Source organism: Nycticebus coucang, chromosome 21, assembly GCF_027406575.1.
Source record: "Nycticebus coucang isolate mNycCou1 chromosome 21, mNycCou1.pri, whole genome shotgun sequence".
In the NCBI taxonomy this organism is placed as follows: domain Eukaryota; kingdom Metazoa; phylum Chordata; class Mammalia; order Primates; family Lorisidae; genus Nycticebus; species Nycticebus coucang.
The window spans coordinates 23,210,739-23,234,924 of record NC_069800.1 but is presented as its reverse complement, the minus strand read 5'-3'; the positions used below and the strand labels follow the sequence as shown (position 1 = coordinate 23,234,924).

The 24,186-nt window shown below is 38.2% G+C and overlaps 1 protein-coding gene and 1 long non-coding RNA gene across 2 annotated transcripts in view; one reads left to right on the top strand and one right to left on the bottom strand.

Moving 5' to 3' along the window:
• Positions 1–24,186, top strand: part of SPTLC3 (serine palmitoyltransferase long chain base subunit 3) — a 207,542-nt gene that overhangs the window by 72,634 nt on the left and 110,722 nt on the right. Inside the window, exon 4 of the mRNA XM_053574493.1 lies at positions 137–285. Within this exon, the coding sequence (XP_053430468.1) occupies positions 137–285 (149 nt within the window). The remainder of the gene's footprint in view (positions 1–136; positions 286–24,186) is intronic.
• LOC128573946 (uncharacterized) overlaps positions 1–24,186 on the bottom strand; it is a 79,600-nt gene that overhangs the window by 25,198 nt on the left and 30,216 nt on the right. The window lies entirely within an intron of this gene.

Genomic DNA, 24,186 nt, shown 5'->3' with positions numbered 1-24,186 from the left:
TAAAAAAATGATGATGGTGGTGCAAGTTAATAAGAAAGAAGAAATATATGATTGGGGCCAGACCCAAGGTCTCTTGGGAACTAGGATGCTATTAAATGAGGAAGCCTACTATGCTCACTTACACATCCCCCTACAGGTTTACTGGAAGAATTATCGAAGATGTTATCAACATGGGCTCCTATAACTTCCTTGGCCTTGCAGCCAGGTACGATGAGTCTATGCGAACAGTAAAGGATGTGTTGGAGGCATATGGCCTTGGTGTGGCCAGCAGCAGTCAGGAAATGGGTATGTACAGTCACTATTTTGAAATTCTTTCCAGTTAGTTCTCAGATTCCTGTGGCTTCCACTCTCATCTAGATCAGATGTAGACTGTGGGCCTCAAAAAGCAGTTATAAAATGGGAAAAATAAAAAAGATATTTGGGGAAATGCCAAGCATTATGTTATTGGACACTTTATCAATTATGTATTTTAATTCTCCACAATAGACAAAACCAAATCCTTCTTGAGCATTTTATCTAAAGTAGCAACTATCGTACCTCGTCCAGCTGGTCCTTTTCTGCCTTTTCTCCCACTTTTCCTAATGATGCTCACCACTGATTAAAATGATCTTACTTTTGTATTTATATTTGACCTAACTCTGTTTCTAAAACATAAGCTCCATGAGGAGAGTGATTGGCCCTGGGGAATGCTGTGTCAAATGAATGAATGATGAATGGATGGACAGGTGGAACAGGCTGCCTGTTTATTTCCCTTTCAGCTAAAACATTTCTCTTATTCAAAAAAGTGAAAATGTGAGAAGGAAACTTTCATTTCTCTCCACTTTCAGGAAGAAATCTTGTTCTTGCAGAGGGCTTTGTGGTTCCTGGCATGTTGGTTTTTTAATATAGTATCTCATTTGTTTTGAAAAATAAATCCTGTGCTATAGGCAGAACAGGTGGTGTTATTCCCATCATCTGAGGAAGAAACTGAGGATCATGGCACCTAAGTGAGGTGTCCAAGGTGGTTAATTAACCATCCTAACTCCCAGTCTGGCTCAGCTTTCTCTACTATAGCAGTTCCCCATCCCGGTAACATATGTAAGGTTCAGCAGGTCAGCCAGGCCTATCTAAGAATGAGAGGCAAACCTGATAAAAAGGATTTTACTGCTAATGAATAATGAGCCACATGGCCCTCTTGGATCACCAGTTAGCAGAGGGCTTTACAAACAACTTAATTATACAGACCAGTGCAACAAATAACTCAAATGGAACAAAGTTGGTAGCTTTTTTTATCCAAGCATTCAGTAAATATTTAGTTAAAGCCCCAGAGTTAATATGGTTTTCCAAATTTCTTAAGAAAGACATCTTATATATCTTTATTTTGAGACATAAAGGCTGGAGTTACAAACAAGGTGTGGGGTAAAGAGGAGGTTTCACCAAACTTAGAAGAGTTGGGTCATGTGCGATGCCCCATTTGGAGATGGGGCAGAGGCTGAAGGAATACCCCCAGCCACAGAGGCACACGATCAGTAACTGTTTTGGATATCTCTTCTGTTGCTGGTGACATTCAATATCAGGGTTGTTAATAACCAGACAGAAGAGACATTCCTGATGAAGATCCCCCCAATAGGGACAGAATGTTCACGTGTCACAGATGGCACAAGCTAAAGGGAGGCAGCTTGACACTGATGGTTTGCCGACAGTGGAAGCCAGATATAGAACATGAGTCATCGATTCTGCAGGTTCAACAAGCCCAGAGACACTAGGCAGACATGAAGTTCCCATTTGTTGCTACACTCAGCCTAAGTTCTTTCTCCACCTACTCATATTAACATGCGTCTGCTTCTTTCAGTTCCCAGGTCATGTACTAAAAAGAGAATTTTAACAGTTTTCAAGTAAATAGTGAGAGACACAAAGAGAAGCTACTCACACTAATTTTAGGCAAATGAAGGGACTGAAATATGAAAATAAGCAATGAGTCAAGAAATTCATTAAAAAGGACGTTTAAAGTGTTCTGCAATAGTAGCAATAATCTTAACATAGCATGCAAGAATTATAAGTAACATAATTCTGAAAGCCACTTATTTTAAAAAGGAAGTAACTTTGGGGAGAAATGTGCTTTATATAGTCTTCAGAAAATGTTTAACAGTAAAAATGGATTAACAATAAATTGGAAAGATAGACGTGTAACCATTTTTAACAATCAAAATAGCTTCATGAGAAACCAGAAGTAAAAGTTTAAGGACATTTAATCACTTAAAAGTAACTTCTCAGAGCTTTAAAAAATAGCTTTCAAAGTTCTTAGGAGGGAAAAGAAAATATAATGCCAATGAAGAAAAATAAAACAAAGAAGAAAATAAATAGGAATCATTTAAAACATAGAAAATGGTCAGAAGACTGTGCCTAATATTCTAACAATAAATAAGGTAAACTAAAATGGATACTATTTCTTGTATACTGAAAGAAAAAGCCTGGGATTTGGCCAAAACCTAAACTCAAACTATGTGCTGTAATTATAATTTTATAAAACTCCTACTAAATTAAAGTATTCCAAAGAGTGAAAAGTAGAATGGTAGATTCATCCAGGCACCTGGTTCCTACCACCATGCCCTCAGTGCCCGAGGGGGAAGCCAAGTCAGGGGCAAGAGGGGAAAAGGAAGAGCCCAAGAGGGAGGATTGTTTGCCAAATTGTACCTGCACGTGTTAAAACGAAGCCCCCAAATACAGCTAGAAATGATACATCTTCAGACAGATATGTATAGGTGTGCAAATGCTGTTTTCAGTGTGTGAAATGATAAACTACTAAAATTATTTTATAGTACAACTAATAAATAGTGAAATACAGAATTAGGGCACACTTTGACTCTTTGTGCTCATGACAGTGGGAAAGTATCCAATTTTTCTATCCTAAATGTGGAGCAGAGGAATATGGCAATTTAGAGTCACAGTGAAGCATTTAAAATGTCTGAAACATTTTAAGTTTATACCTTCTACTGAGGTTTTTTAATTAGAATGTTCCTGAATTTTGGCTGTCCCCTTCGAATTGTGTGCTATCTATGCAAGTTTGGTAGTGACGGTCTAGTTTTCCCTGATAACTTTGTTAAAGTTGCTGTGAAAGATTGGAAACTTTTGAGTAACGTTAAGTTGTGCACTAGTGAAATCTAGAAGTAACAACTTATCAAAGTTTTTTTCCCAGATTGACATAAGGGTACGTACAATTACATTACACTGTTTGCTTATGTTAGGTCAAGTCCAAGTTGCAGTTGACCCCTTCACTCTGCCAGAAGCTGTGCCATATACCCCTGCATTGTACCCGATAGGTGAGAGCTTACCAAATCCCCTCCCTTCTCCTCCCAACCCACTTCTCAAATTAAAATTTTAAGAGACTGATACTCAATATACTCTTTCCAAGGTGGCTTGCCTCCAAATTTTTAGCTAGAAAGTCAATAAATAAAATAACTATTGTCAAAAGGATTCTAAAACTATGTGGATTTTTCCATTTTCAGTACTAGGTTTGAAAATTGTGTATAAATTCCTTATAACATCTGAGTCTTTTTTTTATTAATTTATTTATTTTTATTGTTAAATCATAGCTGTGCACATTAGTGCAATCAAGGGGTACAATGTGCTGGTTTCATATACAATCTGAAATATTCTCATCAAATTGTTCAACGTAGCCTTCATGGCATTTTCTTAGTTACTGTATGTAGGCATTTGTATTCTGCCTTTAGTAAGTTTCGCCTCTACCCATTCTAAGATGCACTGAAGGTGCAGCCCCATCCAATACCCACCCTCCACCATAACCTCCCCGCTCCCTTCCCCTTCCTTGGCCCTTTACCCATAGTCTTGTGCTATAGTTGGGTTATAGCCTTCATGTGAAAAGCTATAATTCAGCTTCATAGTAAGGATGAGTACATTGGATACTTTTTCTTCCATTCCTGAGATACTTTGCTAAGAAGAATATGTTCCAGCTCCATCCATGTAAACATGAAAGAGGTAAAGTCTCCATCTTTCTTTAAGGCTGCATAATATTCCATGGTATACATGTACCACAATTTGCTAGTCCATTCGTGGGTCGATGGGCACTTGGGCTTCTTCCATGACTTAGCAATTAGGAATTGGGCTGCAATAAACATTCTGGTACAGATGTCTTTGTTATATTGTGATTTTTGGTCTTCTGGGTATAAACCTAGTAAAGGAATTATAGGATCGAATGGCAGGTCTATTTTTAGGTCTTTAAGTATTCTCCAAACATTCTTCCAGAAGGAACGTATTAGTGTGTATTCAAACCAGCAGTGTAGAAGTATACCCTTTTCTCCACATCCACGCCAACATCTCTGGATTTGGGATTTTGTTATGTGGGCTACTCTTACTGGGGTTAGGTGATATCTCAAAGTAGTTTTGATTTGCATTTCTCTGATGAATAAGGATGGGGAGCTTTTTCTCAAGTGTTTGTAGATTGTGCATCTGTCTTCTTTAGAGAAGTTTCTCTTCAAGTCCCTTGCCCGCCCTGAAGTGGGGTCATGTGTTCTTTTCTTGCTAATACGTTTGAGTTCTCTGTGGATTCTAGTTATTAAATCTTTATTGGAGGTATAACCTGCAAATATTTTCTCCCATTCTGAGGGCATTCTGCTTGCTTTACTTACTATGTTCTTGGCTGTGCAGAAGCTTTTTAGTTTGATCAGGTCCCAGTAGTGAATTTTTGATACTGCTTCAATTGCCTGGCGAGTCCTCCTCATAAAATATTCACCCAGGCCGATTCCTTCAAAAGTTTTCCCTGCACTTTCTTCAAGTATTTTTATAGTTTCATGTCTTAAGTTTAAATCTTTTATCCAGTGAGAGTCTATTTTAGTTAATGGTGAAAGGTGTGGGTCCAGTTTCAATCTTCTACAGGTTGCCAGCCAGTTCACCCAGCACCATTTGTTAAATAGGGAATCTTTTCCCCACTGAATGTTTTGAATTTGCTTGTCAAAGATCAAATAATGGTAAGTAGCTGGATTCATCTCTTGGTTCTCTGTTCTGTTCCAGACATCTACTTCTCTGTTTTTGTGCCAGTACCATGTTGTTTTGATCACTATCGATTTATAGTACAGTCTCAGGTCTGGTAGTGTGACTCTTCCTGCTTTGTTTTTATTGCTGAGTAATGTTTTAGATATTCGAGGTTTTTTCTGATTCCATATAAAATGAAGTATTATTTTTTCAAGATCTTTAAAATATGACAATGGAGCTTTAATAGGAATTGCATTAAAATTATATATTGCTTTGGGTAGTATAGACATTTTAACAATGTTGATTCTTCCCAGCCATGGGCATGGTATGTTTTTCCATTTGTTAACATCTTCAGCTATTTCTTTTCTTAAAGTTTCATAGTTCTATTTGTAGAGATGTTTCACGTCCTTTGTTAGGTATACTCCCAAATATTTCATCTTCTTTGGCACTACAGTGAAAGGAATAGAGTCCTTGACTATTTCTTCAGCTTGGTTATTGTTGGTATATATAAAGGCTACAGATTTATGGGTGTTGATTTTGTAGCCTGAGACATTGCTGTGTTCCTTGATCACTTCTAAAAGTTTTGTAGTAGAATCCCTAGTGTTTTCCAGATATACAATCATATCATCTGCGAAGAGTGAAAGCTTGATCTTTTCTGAGCCTATGTGGATACCCTTGATCGCCTTTTCTTCCCTAATTCCGATGGCTAAAACTTCCATTACAATGTTAAAGAGCAATGGAGACAATGGGCAACCTTGCCTGGTTCCTGATCTATGTGGAAATGATTTCAATTTAACTCCATTCAATACGATATTGGGTTTGCTGTAGATGACCTCTATTTGTTTAAGAAATGTCCCTTTTATACCAATTTTCTTAAGTGTTCTGATAATGAAGGGATGCTGGATATTATCCAAAGCTTTTCTGCATCAATTGAGAGAATCATACAGTCTTTATTTTTGAGTTTGTTTATGTGTTGAATTACATATATAGATTTACGTATATTCAACCAGCCTTGGAACCCTGGGATAAATCCCACTTGGTCATGGTGTATAATTTTTTTGATGTGTTGTTGGATTCTGTTTGTTAGGATCTTATTGAGTATTTTAGCTCAATATTCATTAGTGATATTGGTCTAGAACTTTCTTTTCTTGTTGGGTCTTTCCCTTGTTTGGGGATCAAGGTGATGTTTGCTTCATAGAATGTGTTGGGTAATATGCCTTCTTTTTCTATATTTTGGAAGAGGTTTAGTAGTGTAGGTACTAGTTCTTCTTTAAAGGTTTGGTAGAATTCTGATGTAAATCCATCTGGTCCTGGGCTTTTCTTTTTAGGGAGATTTTGTATAGTTGATGCTATTTCAGAAGTTGATATAGGCCTGTTCAACATTTTCACTTCATTCTGGCAAAGTCCTGGTAGATGGCGTACTTCCAGGTATTGGTCGATTGCTTTCAAATTTTCATTTTTCTGAGAGTAGAGTTTCTTGTAGTGTTCTTTTTTTTTTTTAGAGTAATTTCTTTTTTTTTTTTATCAAATCATAGCTGTGTACATTGATATACTCATGGGGCATCATTCACTAGCTTCACAGACCATTTACCAAGTTTCACATATACCCTGGTAAGATACACCGCTGGTGTAATCCCACCAATCCCCTTCCCTCCACCCACCTCCCCCCTCCTTCCCCTCCCTTTCCCCTTTCCCCCTTCCCCCTATTCTTAGGTTGTAAATGGGTTATAGCTTTCATGTGAAAATCCTAAATTAGTTTCATAGTAGGGCTGAGTACATTGGGTACTTTTTCTTCCATTCTTGAGATACTTTACTAAGAAGAATATGTTCCAGCTCCATCCATGTAAACATGAAAGAGGTAAAGTCTCCATCTTTCTTTAAGGCTGCATAATATTCCATGGTGTACATATACCACAATTTATTAATCCATTTGTGGATCGATGGGCACTTGGGCTTCTTCCATGATTTAGCAATTATGAATTGGGCTGCAATAAACATTCTGGTACAAATATCTTTGTTATGATGTGATTTTTGGTCTTCTGGGTATATGCCCAGTAGAGGGATTACAGGATTGAATGGCAGATCTATTTTTAGATCTCTAAGTGTTCTCCATATCTCTTTCCAAAAGGAATGTGTTAATTTGCATTCGCACCAGCAGTGAAAAAGTGTTCCCTTTTCTACACAGCTGTGCCAACATCTCTGGTCTTGGGATTTTTTGATATAGGCTAGTCTCACTGGAGTTAGATGGTATCTCAAAGTAATTTTGATTTGCATTTCTCTGATGATTAAAGATGATGAGCATTTTTTCATATGTCTGAAGGCCGTGCGCCTGTCTTCTTCAGAGAAGTTTCTCTTCAAATCCTTTGCCCAGCCTGCGATGGGATCCCTTGTTCTATTCTTGCTAATGTGTTTGAGTTCTCTGTGGATTCTGGTTAATAAACCTTTGCTGGAGACATAACCTGCAAGTATCTTCTCCCATTCTGAGGGCTGTTTGCTTGCTTTACTTACTGTGTTCTTGGCTGTGCAGAAGCTTTTTAGTTTAATCAAGTCCCAGTAGTGTATTTTTGAAGCTGCTTCAATTACCCGGGGGGTCCTCCTCATAAAATACTTGCCCAGACTGATTTCTTGAAGGGTTTTCCCTGCACTGTCTTCTAGCATTTTTATAATTCATGTCTTAAGATTAAATCTTTAATCCAGTGAGAGCCTATCTTAGTTAATAGTGAAAGGTGTTTGTCCAGTTTCAGTCTTGTATAGGTTGCCAGCCAGTTTAGCCAGCACCATTTGTTAAATAGGGAATCTTTTCCCCACTGAATGTTTTTAATTGGCTTGTCAAAGATCAAATACCGATAAGTAGCTGGGTTCATCACTTGGTTCTCTATTCTATTCCATACATCTACTTCTCTGTTTTTCTGATAGTACCATGCTGTTTTGATCACTATCAATTTACAGTATAGTCTGAGGTCCAGTAGCGTGATTCCTCCTGCTTTGTTTTTATTTCTGAGTAATGTCCTGGCTATTCGAGGTTTTTTCTGATTCCATATAAAATGAAGTATTGTTTTTTTCAAGATCTTTAAAGTATGACAGTGGAGCTTTAATAGGGATTGCATTGAAATTATATATTGCTTTGGGTAGTATGGACATTTTAACAATGTTGATTCTTCCCAGCCATGAGCATGGTATGTTTTTCCATTTGTCAATATTTTCAGCTATTTCTTTTCTTAGAGTTTCATAGTTCTCTTTATAGAGACATTTCATGTCCTTTGTTAGATAAATTCCCAAATATTTCATCTTCTTTGGCACTACTGTGACTGGGATAGAGTCCTTAACTGTTTTTTCAACTGGACTATTGTTGGTATATATAAAGGCTACCAATTTATGAATGTTGATTTTGTAACATGAGACGCTGCTGTATTCCTTGATCACTTCTAAGAGTTTTGTAGTAGAGTCCCTAGTGTTTTCCAGATATACAATCATATCATCTGTGAAGAGAGAAAGTTTGATCTCTTCTGACCCTGTATGGATACCCTTCATCGCCTTTTCTTCCCTAATTGCGGTAGCTAAAACTTCCATTACAATGTTAAAAAGCAATGGAGACAATGGGCAGCCTTGTCTGGTTCCTGATCTGAGTGGAAATGATTCCAATTTAACTCCATTCAATATGATATTGGCTGTGGGTTTGCTGTAGATGGTCTCTATCAGTGTAAGAAATGTCCCTTCTATACTGATTTTCTAAAGTGTTCTGATCATGAAGGGATGCTGGATATTATCAAAAGCTTTTTATGCATCAATTGAGAGAATCATATGGTCTTTGTTTTTTAATTTGTTTATGTGCTGGATTACATTTATAGAATTACGTATATTGAACCAGCCTTGAGACCCTGGGATAAAACCGACTTGGTCATGATGTATAATTTGTTTGATGTTTTGCTGGATTCTGTTTGTTAGGATCTTGTTGAATATTTTTGCATCTATATTCATTAGTGATATTGGTCTATAATTTTCTTTTCTTGTTGTGTCTTTTCCTGGTTTGGGGATCAGGGTGATGTTTGCTTCATAGAACGTGTTAGGTAGTCTTCCTTCTTTTTCTACCTTTTGGAACAGGTTGAGTAATATAGGTACTAATTCCTCTTTAAAAGTTTGGTAGAATTCTGACGTGAAACCATCTGGTCCTGGGCTTTTCTTTTTAGGGAGGTTTTGTATGGTTGATGCTATTTCTGAACTTGATATGGGCCTGTTCAACATTTCCACTTGATTCTGGCTAAGTCTTGGAAGGTGATGTGCTTCCAAGTATCGGTCAATTTCCTTCAGATTTTTATATTTCCGAGGATACAGTTTCTTGTAACATTCATTAAGGATTTTTTGGATTTCTGAGAAGTCTGTGTTATTTCTTCTTTGTTGTTTCTGATTGATGAGATTAGAGATTTTACTCTTTTTTTCCTGATTAGGTTGTCCAAAGGTTTATCTATTTTATTGACCTTTTTGAAAAACCAGCTTTTTGATTTATTCATCTGTTGTATTATTCTTTTGTTTTCAATTTCATTTAATTCTGCTCTAATTTTGGTTATTTCTTTTCTTCTACTGGGTTTGGGGTTGGAATGTTCTTCCTTTTCCAGTTGCTTGAGATGTCCCATTAAGTTGTTAACTTCCTCTCTTTCCGTTCTCTTGAGGAAGGCTTGCAGTGCTATAAATTTCCCTCTTAGAACTGCCTTTGCAGTGTCCCAGAGGTTCTGATAGTTCATGTCTTTGTTGTTGTTTTGTTCCAAAAAGTTGTCGATTTCTTTCCTAATCTCATCTCTGACCCAGCTATCATTCAGCATAAGGTTATTTAACTTCCATGTTTTTGTATGAGTATGCAGATTCCTGTTGTTACTCAGCTCAAGTTTGATTCCCTGGTGGTCGGAGAAGATGCATGGAATAATTTCTATTCCTTTAAATTCACTAAGGTTAGACTTGTGACCTAAGATGTGATCAATTTTGGAGTGAGTTCCGTGGGCTGATGAGAAGTATGTGTATTCAGTTTTGTTGGGATGAAATGTTCTGCAGATGTCTGCTAAATCCAAATGTTGGATGGTTAGGTTTAAATCTAAGATTTCTTTGCTCAGCTTCTTGTTGGAGGATCAATCCAACACTGCCAAAGGAGTGTTGAAATCTCCGACTATTATGGAGCTGGAGGAAATCAAGTTGCTCATGTCTATTAGAGTTTCTCTTATAAATTGAGGTGCATCATGGTTTGGTGCATAGATATTAATAATTGAGATCTCATCATAGTGAGTATTACCCTTAACAAATATGAAGTGACCATTCTTGTCCTTCCTTACTTTTGTTGGTTTAAAGACTATTGTATCTGCAAATAAAATTGCAACACCTGCTTTTTTCTGATTACCATTTGCCTGAAATATGGATGACCATCCTTTCACCCTGAGTCTGTATTTGTCTTTTAAGTTAAGATGTGACTCTTGTATGCAACAGATATCTGACCTGAGTTTTTTGGTATCAAGTTTTTCAAAAGTGCAGTGGGCATTTTTAATCCTTTCACCAGTGTGGAAATTGGAGTTTGATCCGAAGTTTCTGAGTGAGTTTACTTTTGTGGTATGAGATTGTGTTGGTCATTATGGAGGATAAGTCTGAGAATATCCTGAAGAGCTGGTTTGGTTATGACAAATTTCTTCAACATATGAATGTCATTAAAGTATTTAATTTCTCCATCATAAATGAAACTCAGTTTATCTGGATACAAGATCCGGGGTTGAAAGTTATTTTGCTTTAGGAGATTAAAAGTCAGTGACCACCATCTTCTGGCTTGAAAAGTTTCAGCAGAGAGATCTGCAGTCATGCTAATATTCTTCCCTTTGAAGGTAATGGTTTTCTTTCTCCTGGCAGCTTTGAGGTTTTTCTCCTTCATACTAACTTTAGTGAAGTTAATTATGATCTGCCTGGGGGATGTCTTATTGGGGTTGAGTCGTGCTGGGGTTCTGAAGCTGTCCGCTATCTGAATTTCAGAATCTCTAGGCATGTCTAGAAAATTCTCTTTCATAATTTCATGCAGAAGGGCCTCTGTGCCCAGCGAGGCCACTTCATCTGTTTCTGGAACTCCTATGATTTGGATATTCGCCTTCTTCGAGTTATCCCAGAGCTCTCTGAGAGAATGACCATTTTTGCTCTCCATTTCTCTTCCTCTTTGAGAGTTTGGGAGCGTTGAAAGGCTTTATCTTCGATGTCAGAAATCCTTTCTTCTGCTTCCTCCATTCTGTTGCTGAGGGATTCTACTGTATTTTTCATATCTTTGAGGGCTGCAAATTCTTGCTTCAGTGTGTCTAAGTCTTTGGTGGTTTTGTCTTTAAATTCGTTAAATTCTTGAGACAACTTTTGAATTTCTCCTCAAATTCCTAATTCCACTTTGTTAATCTTGTCTGCAATCCAAATTCTGAATTCAATTTCTGACATCTCAGGCAGTTGTTTATGAATGGGATCTTCAATTGCATCTACCATATCTTTCCTTGGGGGGGTTGATCTATTCTGGTTATTCATGTTACCAGAGTTTTTCTGCTGATTCTGCCCCATGGTTATTTTACTCCCTCTGATTTTTTCCCCTGGGGCTTTGTCAAGGCCCTGTACAGTGTTGTGGCCTGAGAAACTGGGGCCCTGTCTGGTGTGGTGGGGCTGAGTGGTCCTGTCTTGTTTTCAGCTGGTTTCTGTTCCACCCTAGTGAAACAGATACTCTGGATTGAAGTCTCAGCTTTTGTTTGTATCCTTGTGGTCACAGCTCACCTCAGCGGGGTTGTCGTGCGTTCTTCAACATTTTCTCTTAGTGCAGCTGAAATCCACCAGGTTACTTACTGAATTTTTGTCCTTTAACTTTCCTACTGGACAGGAGCCTCTGTGGAAAGCTGGCTTCAGTCAGCCATCTTGTCTCCTTCCCCCTCTTGTAGTATTTGTTAAGGATTTTTTTAATATCTGAGGGGACTGTTGTTATTTCATTGTTACCATTTCAAATTGATGAAATTAGAGATTTTACTCTTTCTTTCCTGGTTAGGTTGGCCAAAGGTTTATCTATTTTATTGATCTTTTCAAAAACCAAGTTTTGGATTTATTGATCTGTTGTATAATTCTTTTGTTTTTAATTTCATTTAGTTCTGCTCTGATTTTGGTTATTTCTTTTCTTCTGCTGGGTTTGGGGTTGGCGTGTTCTTCCTTCTCCAGTTGCTTGAGATTTCCCATTAAGTTATTAACTTCCTCTCTTTCCTTTTTCTTGAGGAAGGCTTGCGGTGCTATAAATTCCCCTCTTAGGACTACCTTTGCAGTATCCCAGAGGTTCTGGTAATTCATGTCTTGATTGTTGTTTTGTTCCAAAAATTTGGTGATTTCCTTCTTCATCCCATCTATAACCCATGTATCCTTCAGCATAAGGTTGTTTAGCTTCCATGCGGAAGCCCATGCAGGTTCCTGTTGTTATTGAGTTTAACTTTTATTCTATGATGATATGAGAAGATGCAAGGAATAATTTCTATTTTTTGAAATTTGCTGAGTTTAGAATTGTGGCCTAGGATATCGTCGATTTTGGAGTATGTTCTGTGGGCTGATGAGAAGAATGTGTATTCAGTTTTGTTGGGATGAAATGTTCTGTAGATGTCTGTTAAGTCCAGGTGTTGGATGGTTGGGTTTAAATCTAAAATTTCTTTGCTTAGCTTCTTTTTGGAGGATCTAACCAGCACTGCTAAAGGGGTGTTGAAATCTCCAACTACTATGGAAGTGGAGGAAATCGAGTTGCTCATGTCTGTTAGAGTTTCTCTTATAAATTGAGGTGTGTTCTTGTTGGGTGCATAAACATTAATAATTGAGATCTCAGCATATTGAGTATTACCTTTAACAAATATGAAATGTCCATCTTTATCCTTCCTTATTTTGGTTGGTTTAAAGCCTATTGCATCTGTGAACAGGATTGCAATGCCTGCTTTTTTCTGGTTTCCATTTGCCTGGAATATAGATGACCATCCCTTCACCTTGAGTCTATATTTGTCTTTTAATGTAAGATGTGATTCTTGTATGCAGCAGATATCTGGCTTGAGTTTTTGTATCCAGTCAGACAACCTGTGCCTCTTTAGAGGACAGTTTAAACCATTCACATTAATTGAGAATATTGATAAGCCTTTCGAGAGTCCAATGGACATTTTTAATCCTTTTGCGACTGTGAAAGTCGGAATTTGATCAAAATTTTCTGGGTGAGTTTACTTTTGTGGTGGAGGATTACACTGGTCTTTATGGAGGATAGGTCTGAGAATATCCTGGAGAGCTGGTTTAGTTATGGCAAATTTCTTCAACATGTGACTGTCATTGAAGTATTTAATTTCTCCGTCATAAATGAAACTCAGTTTAGCTGTGTATAGGATCCTGGGTTGAAAGTTATTTTGTTTTAGGAGATTAAAAGTCAATGACCATCCTCTTCTACGTTGAAAGGTTTCAGCAGAGAGATCTGCAGTTATTCTAATATTCTTGGTTTCCTTTCATCTGGCAGCTTTCAGAATTTTCTCCTTCATATTAACTTTAGTGAAATTGATTATGATGTGTCTGGGCATGTCTTATTTGGGTTGAATTGTGCTGGAGTTCTGAAACTGTCTGCTATCTATATTTCAGTATCTCTTGGCATGTCTGAAAAGTTCTCCTTCATAATCTCATGTAGTAGAGAGTCTGTGCTGTGTGAAGTCACTTCGTCGCTTTCAGGGATCCCTATAAAATGAATATTGGTTTTATCCGTATTATCCCAGAGCTCTCTGAGAGAGTGATCTGTTTTTGCCCTCCATTTCTCTTCCTCTTTGAGAGTTTGGGATCATTTGAAAGCTTTGTCTTCAATGTCAGAAATCCTTTCTTCTGCTTGCTCCATTCTGTTACTGAGGGATTCTACTGTGTTTCTCAGATCTTTGAGGGCTGGAACTTCTTGTCTCAATGTGTCAAAATCTTTGGTCATTTGTTCTTAGAATTTGTTGAATTCTTGGGATATCTTTTGGGTTACTGCTTGGAATTCTAATTCGATCTTATTTGCTATCTAGATTCTGGATTTGATTTCTGACATCTCAGCTATTTGTTTGTGCATGGGATCTTGTGCTGTGTCTTCCCCATTGATCCTTGGGGGAGTTGATCTACTCTGATTATTCATATTGCCCGAGTTTTTCTGTTGATTTCACCTCATGATTGTTTTTCACCGTTGCCTCTGGCCATCCTCAGAGTTGGGGAGGTGTCTCTCCAAGATTAGACCCCAGTGGAATCACTCTATTGTTGCTGGATCTTTGTAGGGAGTGACACTGTGTTGTTCCTCTGGGTCTGCGTCATACCCAGCTAGGGAGTTCTGGTTGTGGAAGCAGCTCTGGCGTGTGACACACCCGGATCCAGCAACCAGGCTGGAGGTGGTGCACACGGTTCTGGGAGTGCCTGGCACTCAATGACTTTGGCACAGTGCACCCAAAGCTCCAGCAGCCTCTGGCCAGGAAAAGGGCTCTGCACAGAGGCAGGGAGGGCTCCAGAGGGCATGCGGCTACCAGTATCCCTGGCCAGATGAGTGGGCCAGTGTGGAGGCAGGGAGGATACAGGAGGGAGGATGTGGGGTTTGCAGCTCCTGCAGTTTTTGGTCAGGCATGCGGAAGCCCAGTGGGCGTGGGTCGCAGGCCAGGGGTCACGGCACAGCTCTTATGGAGGTCCAGGCATCACCAAGCCCAGGAGTTTGAGGTTGCTATTAGCTGTAATGCCACGGCACTCTGCCCAGGGCAACAGCCCGAGGCTCCAGTGTGCCAAAAACCAGTCTCACTCTGCCCCTAAATGTTAAAGCTGTAAGGCTGCTCTGTCCCCACCTTTAGGCTTCTCAGTCAGTAGGTTACTATCTCCCACCCAATCCTTGCTCTGGGACCCGGGGGCCGGAGCTTGCTGGGGCAGTTCTCTCACAATGTCTCCCTGCAGCCCAGCTCAGTGGCTCAGTCTGGGGCCATAGACAATGCCCAAAGTTCTCCGCACTCCTGCTCAAGCTCTCCCCAAGGCAGTTCACCTGAGTGCCAAGTCCAAAAACACCAAAACAGTTCACAGGTAAGGCCTTTCCAGTTTGCAGTCTCACTGCTGCTTGTACTTACAGTTGCTGGCTGGATTAGGTTGATCAAACACACGCAACCACTTGCCAGTTTTCCACTGTTTTTGTCCTCCTCTTGGGGTCCAGAAGTCCCTTGCTAACTCACTGTATCCTCAAAGGGATGAGTATAGGCAGATCCCAACAGCCAAAGATGCCTGGAGTCTTATCTCCCCAGAGTCACCATGCCCAGTTGCAGGGAAGCTGTTACTCAGCCGCCATCTTGTTCCACCCTCTCAACGTCTGAGTCTTGAACCTCAAACAATGATAAATAATATCTCCATTATGTGGGACATTTTCACAGTTGATGCTTGAATTTCTTTACCTGAAATTAATTATTTAATTTTTTCTTTTTTAAGAAAAGGTATTTATTGGTTTAACAGTGGAAGACAGAAAACAACTACACCCAAGGAAAGGCAATAAATGCGTAACTGCTTCTTATCCTTTCATATGAATTCAGCTTCAAATAAAGAATACACTGGAACTTAAAAAATAAAGAAATGTATAGCCAAATGCAAAGATGAACAAATGGAAAAGCAGAAGTTAGGCTTAAGTTATGAATCCTTAAACAGAATAAGCGATTCATGTTATAAAAACTGTGTAAAGAGCCCATGATAAACACAGACACAACTCCTTACATCCTCTCCACATCAGATAACACAGCAGAGACCTCCAGAGTTAGGGGATGTTTTATTGTGTGTGCAGCTGGAAATGAGTAAAACAGTGAATTTTAGGAGACATACTGGGGGGTCAATGTATGTTCTATGGAAACAAATGCAAGAAAAATAAAAAAATAAAATGGAACTAGGAGACTATAAAGTACTGCTCAGTTTTTAAAACAAAGAGGCCAAAATAAAGACATTGAAGACATTAATGATGTAATTATTAATGATTAATAGTTAATTTAATAGTTATATATTGAATGCTGAATCTTAAAACATGTTATCACCATGCTTCATTTTTTTTAAATAGTAATTGAATTTTTACAAGACTTTACTATATATTTTTCCATAAAGAAAAACCTCATTAAATTCCAAAAAGTGAACTCCATATAGGTGAAATAAAGCTAAAAATAATAACAAAATCAGAAACAAGTCCTTTTTAAGAAAAATCACTGGAAAGTTTAAAATCTCTGCCTTAAATGATTCTTGAATCAATGGGGAAATGAAATTACAGTTGCATCATACTTAGAAACTAACAATTATGAGACTACCATGGAATGCAGGTAGTTGTATACTCAGAGGAACATGTATAGTCTTACTTTGCTAAATGGTAAAATCTAGTAAACTGGGAAACTACCACAATAAAAGAAAAACAAGAGTATTGAATTATTAAAGTTAAAAACAGAAACTTACAAATTCAAAGGGTATTTTTTATTGAGCTGAGACATCTTTATTTTTATTAAGTCACTGGAGTCCTTTTGATAAGAAGTCACAGTTGATAACCACTGAGCTAGCATAGTCCCCAATTTGGATAAAGAGAAAATTGTAAATTGATATTACAACAAATATTATATTAAAAATTGGCATTAGGAGGGCGGCGCCTGTGGCTCAGTGAATAGGGTGCCGGCCCCATATGCCAAGGGTGGTGGGTTCGAACCCAGCCCCGGCCAAACTGCAATGGAAAAATAGCCAGGCGTTGTGGCAGGCGCCTGTAGTCCCAGCTGCCGGGGAGGCTGAGGCAAGAGAATTGCGTAAGCCCAAGAGCAGCGGTTGCTGTGAGGTGTGCACTCTACCCGAGGGTGGTACAGTGAGACTCTGTCTCTCCAAAAAAAAAAAAAAAATTGGCATCAGGAATCCCACAGTACATTCAAATAACAGGATACCATAATCAAATAATTGTATTCATGAACCAAAATAATAGTTTGATAATGACATAATTCATATTATCCAAGAAATAAACATATAATTGTCTTGATAGATGCTGCTAAACATTTATAAAATTTATTATCCAGTCCTCGTAAATTTTTTTCTAGAATATAAACGAAAGAGTCCTTAAACAAATATATTGTGCTATGCTTCTTGGTTAAAACGCTAGCAACATTTATTTTAAAGTCAGGAAAAAGGTGAAGATGCCTGTTCTTACTATAATTCTTAATAACCTTTGAAAATACTAAAAAATTTAATTTATTCATTCATCATTGAATTAACTGATTAATTCAATGAATATGTATTGAATGACTCTTGTGTGACAGAGTAAGAAGTGCACGTATGACAAGAGAGGGAGTAAAATAACCATTATTTGCAGATGTGCTTACTGTTCACCTCTGCAGTTTTCAAGCTGTGATCTGTAGAGAGCTGAAGGACTTCTGAAAGGGACTTCCAGTTCCCTCTCTTCTCTGAAACTAGCAGAGAAGACAAAGTGAGACAGTGAGTCCATTTCTTAAAATAGAATTTTAGTTTATTTTCTTCAATTTTACATATTTAAATAATTGAAAAAATTATTAGTCATAAGAGATCCAACAAAGATCAATTTTTAAATTCATATAGTATAATCAATTCTAATCAGTAAGAGAATATAGTAAGGAAATAATATTACTGATAAGCATGAGCAAAAGTAGCAAACACTTTGGGGATCAACTTACTTCGACAACGTTTAGAACCTATTTGAAGAAAACTATAAAACTTTTATAAAAGACTTAACAGAAGACTCAAAAAAAAACAGAACGATACCATGCCCTTGAAGGGGAAGGCTCAGTATTGTAGTTCTATCAATTCTTTCCCAAGTGAATTAGTAAACAGAACTCAAGCTCAGTGACATGTGTGAGCAGGGCGGGAGTGGAGGGGTCCAAACTGAACATCTAGAAACAGACATTGCATACTAGTTCATATATAAAAATAGTTTTTCAGATCATTTGGGAAAGGACCAATGATTTCATGATTATTGCTGTGATAACTGATCATATAAGGGAATAAGTTACATTCCTACCTCATATATTACATCTAGGTAAATTACACATAGATAAATTGCAAGTGCGTTTGAAATTAAAATGGAAAAAACAAAATGAATGCCATCAAAAATAATATATAAATGAAATTGAAAATGAATGAATAAATGAATTGATAAAGAGCAAATGAATAAAATAAAAACCACAAAATGTGCTTGTGTGTGTTCCTCAGTGAGGGCCATCTTAGGAATTTGTTACTTAGGACCAAACTCTCACTCAGTATTACAACACGGGATGACCTCCCATCTTTTCCAGCTAAATTCACCTCACCTGGCAGAATGCCTTTGTGGGCAGAAGGGAATCTGCAGGCTCACTCTGTGCCATATGCTGGCTTATGCTGGTCCATGGAAAATGGAGAGGAAAGTTAGTTTCCTCCTAACCCAAGCAGGAGCCACAACTGTTTGCCCTTCAAATTTGTCAAGGCTGGTTCAGACCAGCCATGCCGTCATACTCCAGGGAACCAGAAGAAGCATTCCCAGAAAGCTTAAGGGAAAAATATCCCACAAAAGGAAAAATTTTAACTTCTAACTTCTTTTCATAGAATACAAGGTTAACAAAGATAAAAGTCAAAAAAAATAGGAAAAGTTATTCTCAATATATACAATAAAGTGTTGATAGTCTTAATACTTAAAGACTCTCACAAATCAACAAGAAATAGAACATCCCAATTTAAGAAGTGGACCAAGTTTTCAATAAAGTTCAGAGTAGGTAAAACTATACAGCCAGGATAGTGCAACATTTCTCTACCATTTTCTCATAATCACCCCACCCCCAAGAAATGTTAATGCTACAGCTACATATACTGTACGTCTGCTTATGTAGTCCATGGATATCAGTACTTGATACAAACATAAAGTAAGATATCGTCCCTCTCCAAAGAACCAACTGTTGCCCCTTGGGGGGGGTCAACATGATCTCTGTTGGGAATACATAAGATAGTGGCCACCTCCTGAGGGGTCATAGATGGGAACTGGAAGGGAACACAAGGGAAATTCTTGAGGCTTCCTCAAATTCTGTTTTTCATTTTACGAAACTTTACACAGCTTTGTATTTATGACTTGTTTCTTTTTCTGTGTGTATATCACAGTTCAATGAAAATTTTGCATTAAGAAGTAGATTTGGTACACAAACAGACAAGTAAGAAAAAAATATATGCATGTGTAAGTAGCCAACAAGTCTTTGGAAAATACTCTGCCCCATTAATAATGAAAGAATGATTAAGACATGGGAATCCATTTTCTACCTAATTGACAAAAGAAAAAAAATAATAATTTCCAATAGAGTCAAAGCAGTCAAGAAAAGACACCTTTATAAACTGTAGCTAAATTGCAGAGCATTTTGAAAAGGTATCAGTCAAGTCATTTAACTCAGGAATTCTCTTTTGAGAAATTTTGTCTTAAAAAAACTTGAATAAGTGTTTGAAGGTGTATGTCCAAAATGCAAAACAGAGCAAATAAATGCCTTTTCATTCATCCATCAGAGTAACAAAGAATAACCTCTGTGGACAATACCTGCTGTTGGATAATATAAATGTATGCATTCTTTTTGGCGGACACTTTGATCTGTTGATATTTATCATGTGCATGTCCTCATAACTTAGCAATTCCACTCCTAGCAATCTATGCTGTGGGAAAGCTCACACACATGCACAAAGATGCTTGTAGAAGAAGGTTCACTATGACACTCTCCGGAATAGTAGTAATCAGTAAAGAACCTTGTTGTTCACCCACAAGGTAATGACCAAATAAATTATAATGCACTGTAAAAAAAAAAAAAAAGATGTATATCCAAAAATAATTATTACAGTGTAATTGATAATGTTAAAAATGGGGAAACAGGAGAGAGGCGGAGCAAGATGGCAGCCGAGAAACAGCTTCCTTGCATCTGGACACCGTGAGTCTGGGGAGATAGGACTCCAGGCATCTCTGGCTGGTGGGATCTGCCTATCATCACCCCTGAGAGGAGAAAGGGAGTCAGCGAGAGACTTCTGGACCCCAAGAGGAGGACTAAAACAGTGGAAAACCACAAGTGGTCAAGTGAGTTCAATCCACCTAAACCCGCCCGCAACTGTAAGTTCAGAAGCAGCGAGACTGCAAACCAGAAAGGCCTTACCTGTGAACTGTTTTGGTGTCTTTGGACTTGGTACTCAGCTGAACTGCCTTGGGGAGAGCCTGAGAGGGAGTGCGGAGAAATTTGGCCTTTGTCTAGGGCCCCAGTCTGAGCCGCTGAGCCAGATGGAGCTAACAGTGTTTGGCTCTAGGTCACAAGCAGCCATTGTGAGCGATCAGCCCCGGCAAGCTCCGCCCTCAGGGTCTCAGAGCTGTAATTGGGTGGGAGCTGGTAACCCAGCGACCAAGTAGCCTAAGGGCGGGGTCTGAGCCGCCTTGCAGCCCTAACCCTCGGGGGCAGAGGGAGACCAGTTTTGGCACACAGGGTAAGTGGATAGCCACTTCGGCAGTGATTCCAGCGACAAGCACTTCCCTGGGAAAGCTTCTGCTCAGCAAGTGAACAAGCACAAAGTGCCTTTTAAGTGGGCTGAAGAGAGATTTAGGGTGTCTACCTGCTGGGGTTTGAGAAACTAGCAGCCTCCAGTCGTATCAGAACTGTGATGAACATCTCATACCCCAGAAGACCACATGTTGCCCAGACAATATTCAATTCCATATACATACTGCTTTGTTTTTGGTTGTGTTTTTTTTTTTTTTTGGTTTGGTTTTTTTTTGTTTATTTTGATGAAGTCGATTGTTGTTTTGTTTTTTAAATTCAACCTTTTCCATACAGATCCTTTTTCTTTCTCAATTTTTCTAGTTTAATCATAATTTCCCATTGCTGCCTATTTCAATAATTAGAACTTCATTTTTGTTACTGTTTCTACCACTATTATTTGGTTTTTCCAGCCAATTTTATCCTGTAAAGTTTTCTGTTTGCTTGTTTTGGTTTGATTTATAGCATTTTTGTCTATCCTCTCTACTTGGTGGAGGTGGGGTACTGTGTCTGATCAGGTTAGCAAAGAACTTCTGACCTCAAGGGAACCACGCAACTGGGCACCCCCAGAAGGTGTTTTTTTTTTTTTAAGGTTGTATCAAAGTACCCTACTGTACACCTATATTGCTCTGTCTCCCTCTTTCTGTGCCTCTCTTCTTTTTGTCAATATTCCTTTTACCCACCCCCTCTCCTTTCTCTGTTTTCTTTTTTTTTTCTTATCATTCGGTCTTCCTTTCTTTCATCCCTTTTTGCTCTTCAACCTTCTCCCCTTCTGGTCCTGTAATCCTTAGTCCACAGGCACGAGAACTTAAAGAGCAAGAGGAAGTGAAAGGAAAATTAGGGCAAGGAAACAGATAAAAGAAATCACTCATGAGGAAGAATCAGCAGAAAACTCCAGGCAACATGAAGAACCAGTCCAGAACAACCCCGCCAAGGGACCATGAGGTAGCTACTACAGAGGATTCCACCTATACAGAAATGTTAGGAATGACAGAAAGGGAATTTAGAATACCCATGTTGAAAACAATGAAAGGAATGATGGAAACAATGAAGGAAACTACTAATAAAGTGGAAAATAACCAAAAGGAAATTCAAAAACAGAATCAAATAAGAGATGAACGATATGAAGAATATAAAAAGGATATAGCAGAGCTGAAGGAAATGAAACAGTCAATCAGGGAATTTAAAGATGCAATGGAAAGTATCAGCAACAGGTTAGACCATTCAGAAGACAGAATTTCAGAGGTAGAAGACAAAGTTTTTGAGATAACTCAGATAGTAAAAGAGGCAGAAAAGAAGAGAGAGAAAGCAGAACGTTCACTGTCAGAATTATGGGACTTTATGAAGCGTTCCAACATACGAGTTATAGGAATTCCAGAAGGGGAAGAAGAATGCCCCAGAGGAATGGAAGCCATACTAGAGAATACTATAAAAGAAAATTTCCCAAGTATCACCAAAGATTCTGACACACTGCTTTCAGAGGGCTAACGGACCCCAGGTCGCCTCAACTCTAACCGAGCTTCTCCAAGACACATTGTGATGAACCTGTCCAAAGTCAAGACAAAAGAAAAGATTCTGCAAGCTGCCAGGAGTAAGTGCCAGTTGACCTACGGGGGCAAATCCATCAGAGTGACCGCAGACTTCTCTAATGAAACTTTCCAAGCAAGAAGACAATGGTCATCTACCTTTAATCTACTTAAACAGAACAATTTCCAGCCCAGAATTCTGTACCCTGCTAAGCTAAGCTTCAACATTGACGGAGAAATCAAATCATTTACGGATATACAAACATTGAGGAAATTCGCCACAACAAGACCAGCTCTACAGGAAATACTTCAACCTGTTCTGCACACTGACCACCACAATGGATCAGCAGCAAAGTAAGAACTCCGAAATTAAAGGACAGAACCAAACCTCCACACTGATGCAAAAGATAAAACTAAGCAATGGATTCTCACAAAATAAGAGGAATAGAATACTAACACACTTATCAATTATCTCAATAAATGTTAATGGCTTGAATTCCCCACTGAAGAGACATAGATTGGTTGACTGGATTAAAAAACACAAGCCATCCATTTCCCGTCTGCAAGAAACACACCTGGCTTCAAAAGACAAATTAAAGCTCCGAGTCAAGGGTTGGAAGACAATTTTTCAGGCAAATGGAATTCAGAAGAAAAGAGGTGTTGCAACAGAAGAAAAGAGGAGTTGCAATCTTATTTTCAGATGCATGTGGATTTAAAGCAACTAAAGTCAAAAAAGACAAAGATGGTCACTTTATATTGGTCAAGGGAAAAATACAACAAGAAGACATTTAAATTCTAAATATCTATGCACCCAATTTAAATGCTCCCAGATTCTTGAAACAGACCTTACTCAGTCTGAGCAATATGATGTCTGATAATACCATAATGACAGGGGACCTTAACACTCCTCTTACAGAGCTGGACAGATCCTCTAAACAGAAATCAAACAAGAATATAAGATATTTAAATGAGACCCTAGAACAACTGTGCTTGATAGACACATATAGAACACTCCATCCCAAAGATAAAGAATATACATTCTTCTCATCACCCCATGGAACATTCTCCAAAATTGATCATATCCTGGGACACAAAACAAATATCAACAGAATCAAAAGAATTGAAATTTTACCTTGTATCTTCTCAGACCATAAGGCACTAAAGGTGGAACTCAACTCTAACAAAAATGCTCGACCCCACCCAAAGGCATGGAAATTAAACAATCTTCTGTTGAATAACAGATGGGTGCAGGAAGAAATAAAACAGGAAATCATTAACTTCCTTTAGCATAACAACAATGAAGACACAAGCTACCAAAACCTGTGGAATACTGCAAAAGCATTTTTGAGAGGAAAATTCATCGCTTTAGATGCCTACATTCGAAAAACAGAAAGAGAGCACATCAACAATCTCACAAGAGATCTTATGGAATTGGAAAAAGAAGAACAATCTAAGCCTAAACTCAGTAGAAGAAAAGAAATATCCAAAATCAAATCAGAGATCAATGAAAACAAAAGAATCATTCAGAAAATTAATGAAACAAGGAGTTGGTTTTTTGAAAAAATAAATAAAATAGATAAACCATTGGCCAGACTAACGAGGAATAGAAAAGTAAAATCTCTAGTAACCTCAATCAGAAATGATAAAGGGGAAATAACAACTGATCCCACAGAGATACAAGACATCATCTCTGAATACTACCAGAAACTCTATGCCCAGAAATTTGACAATGTGAAAGAAATGGATCAATATTTGGAATCACACCCTCTCCCTAGACTCAGCCAGGAAGAAATAGAGCTCCTCAACAGACCAATTTCAAGCACTGAGATCAAAGAAACAATAAAAAAGCTTCCAACCAAAAAATGCCCTGGTCCAGATGGATTCACTCCAGAATTCTATCAAACCTTCAAGGAAGAGCTTATTCCTGTACTGCAGAAATTATTCCAAAAAATTGAGGAAGAAGGAATTTTCCCCAACACATTCTATGAAGCAAACATCTCCCTGATACCAAAACCAGGAAAAGACCCAAACAGAAAGGAGAATTTCAGACCAATCTGACTCATGAATTTAGATGTGAAAATTCTCAACAAAATCCTAGCCAATAGATTACAGCTTATCATCAAAAAAGTCATTCATCATGATCAAGTAGTTTTCAT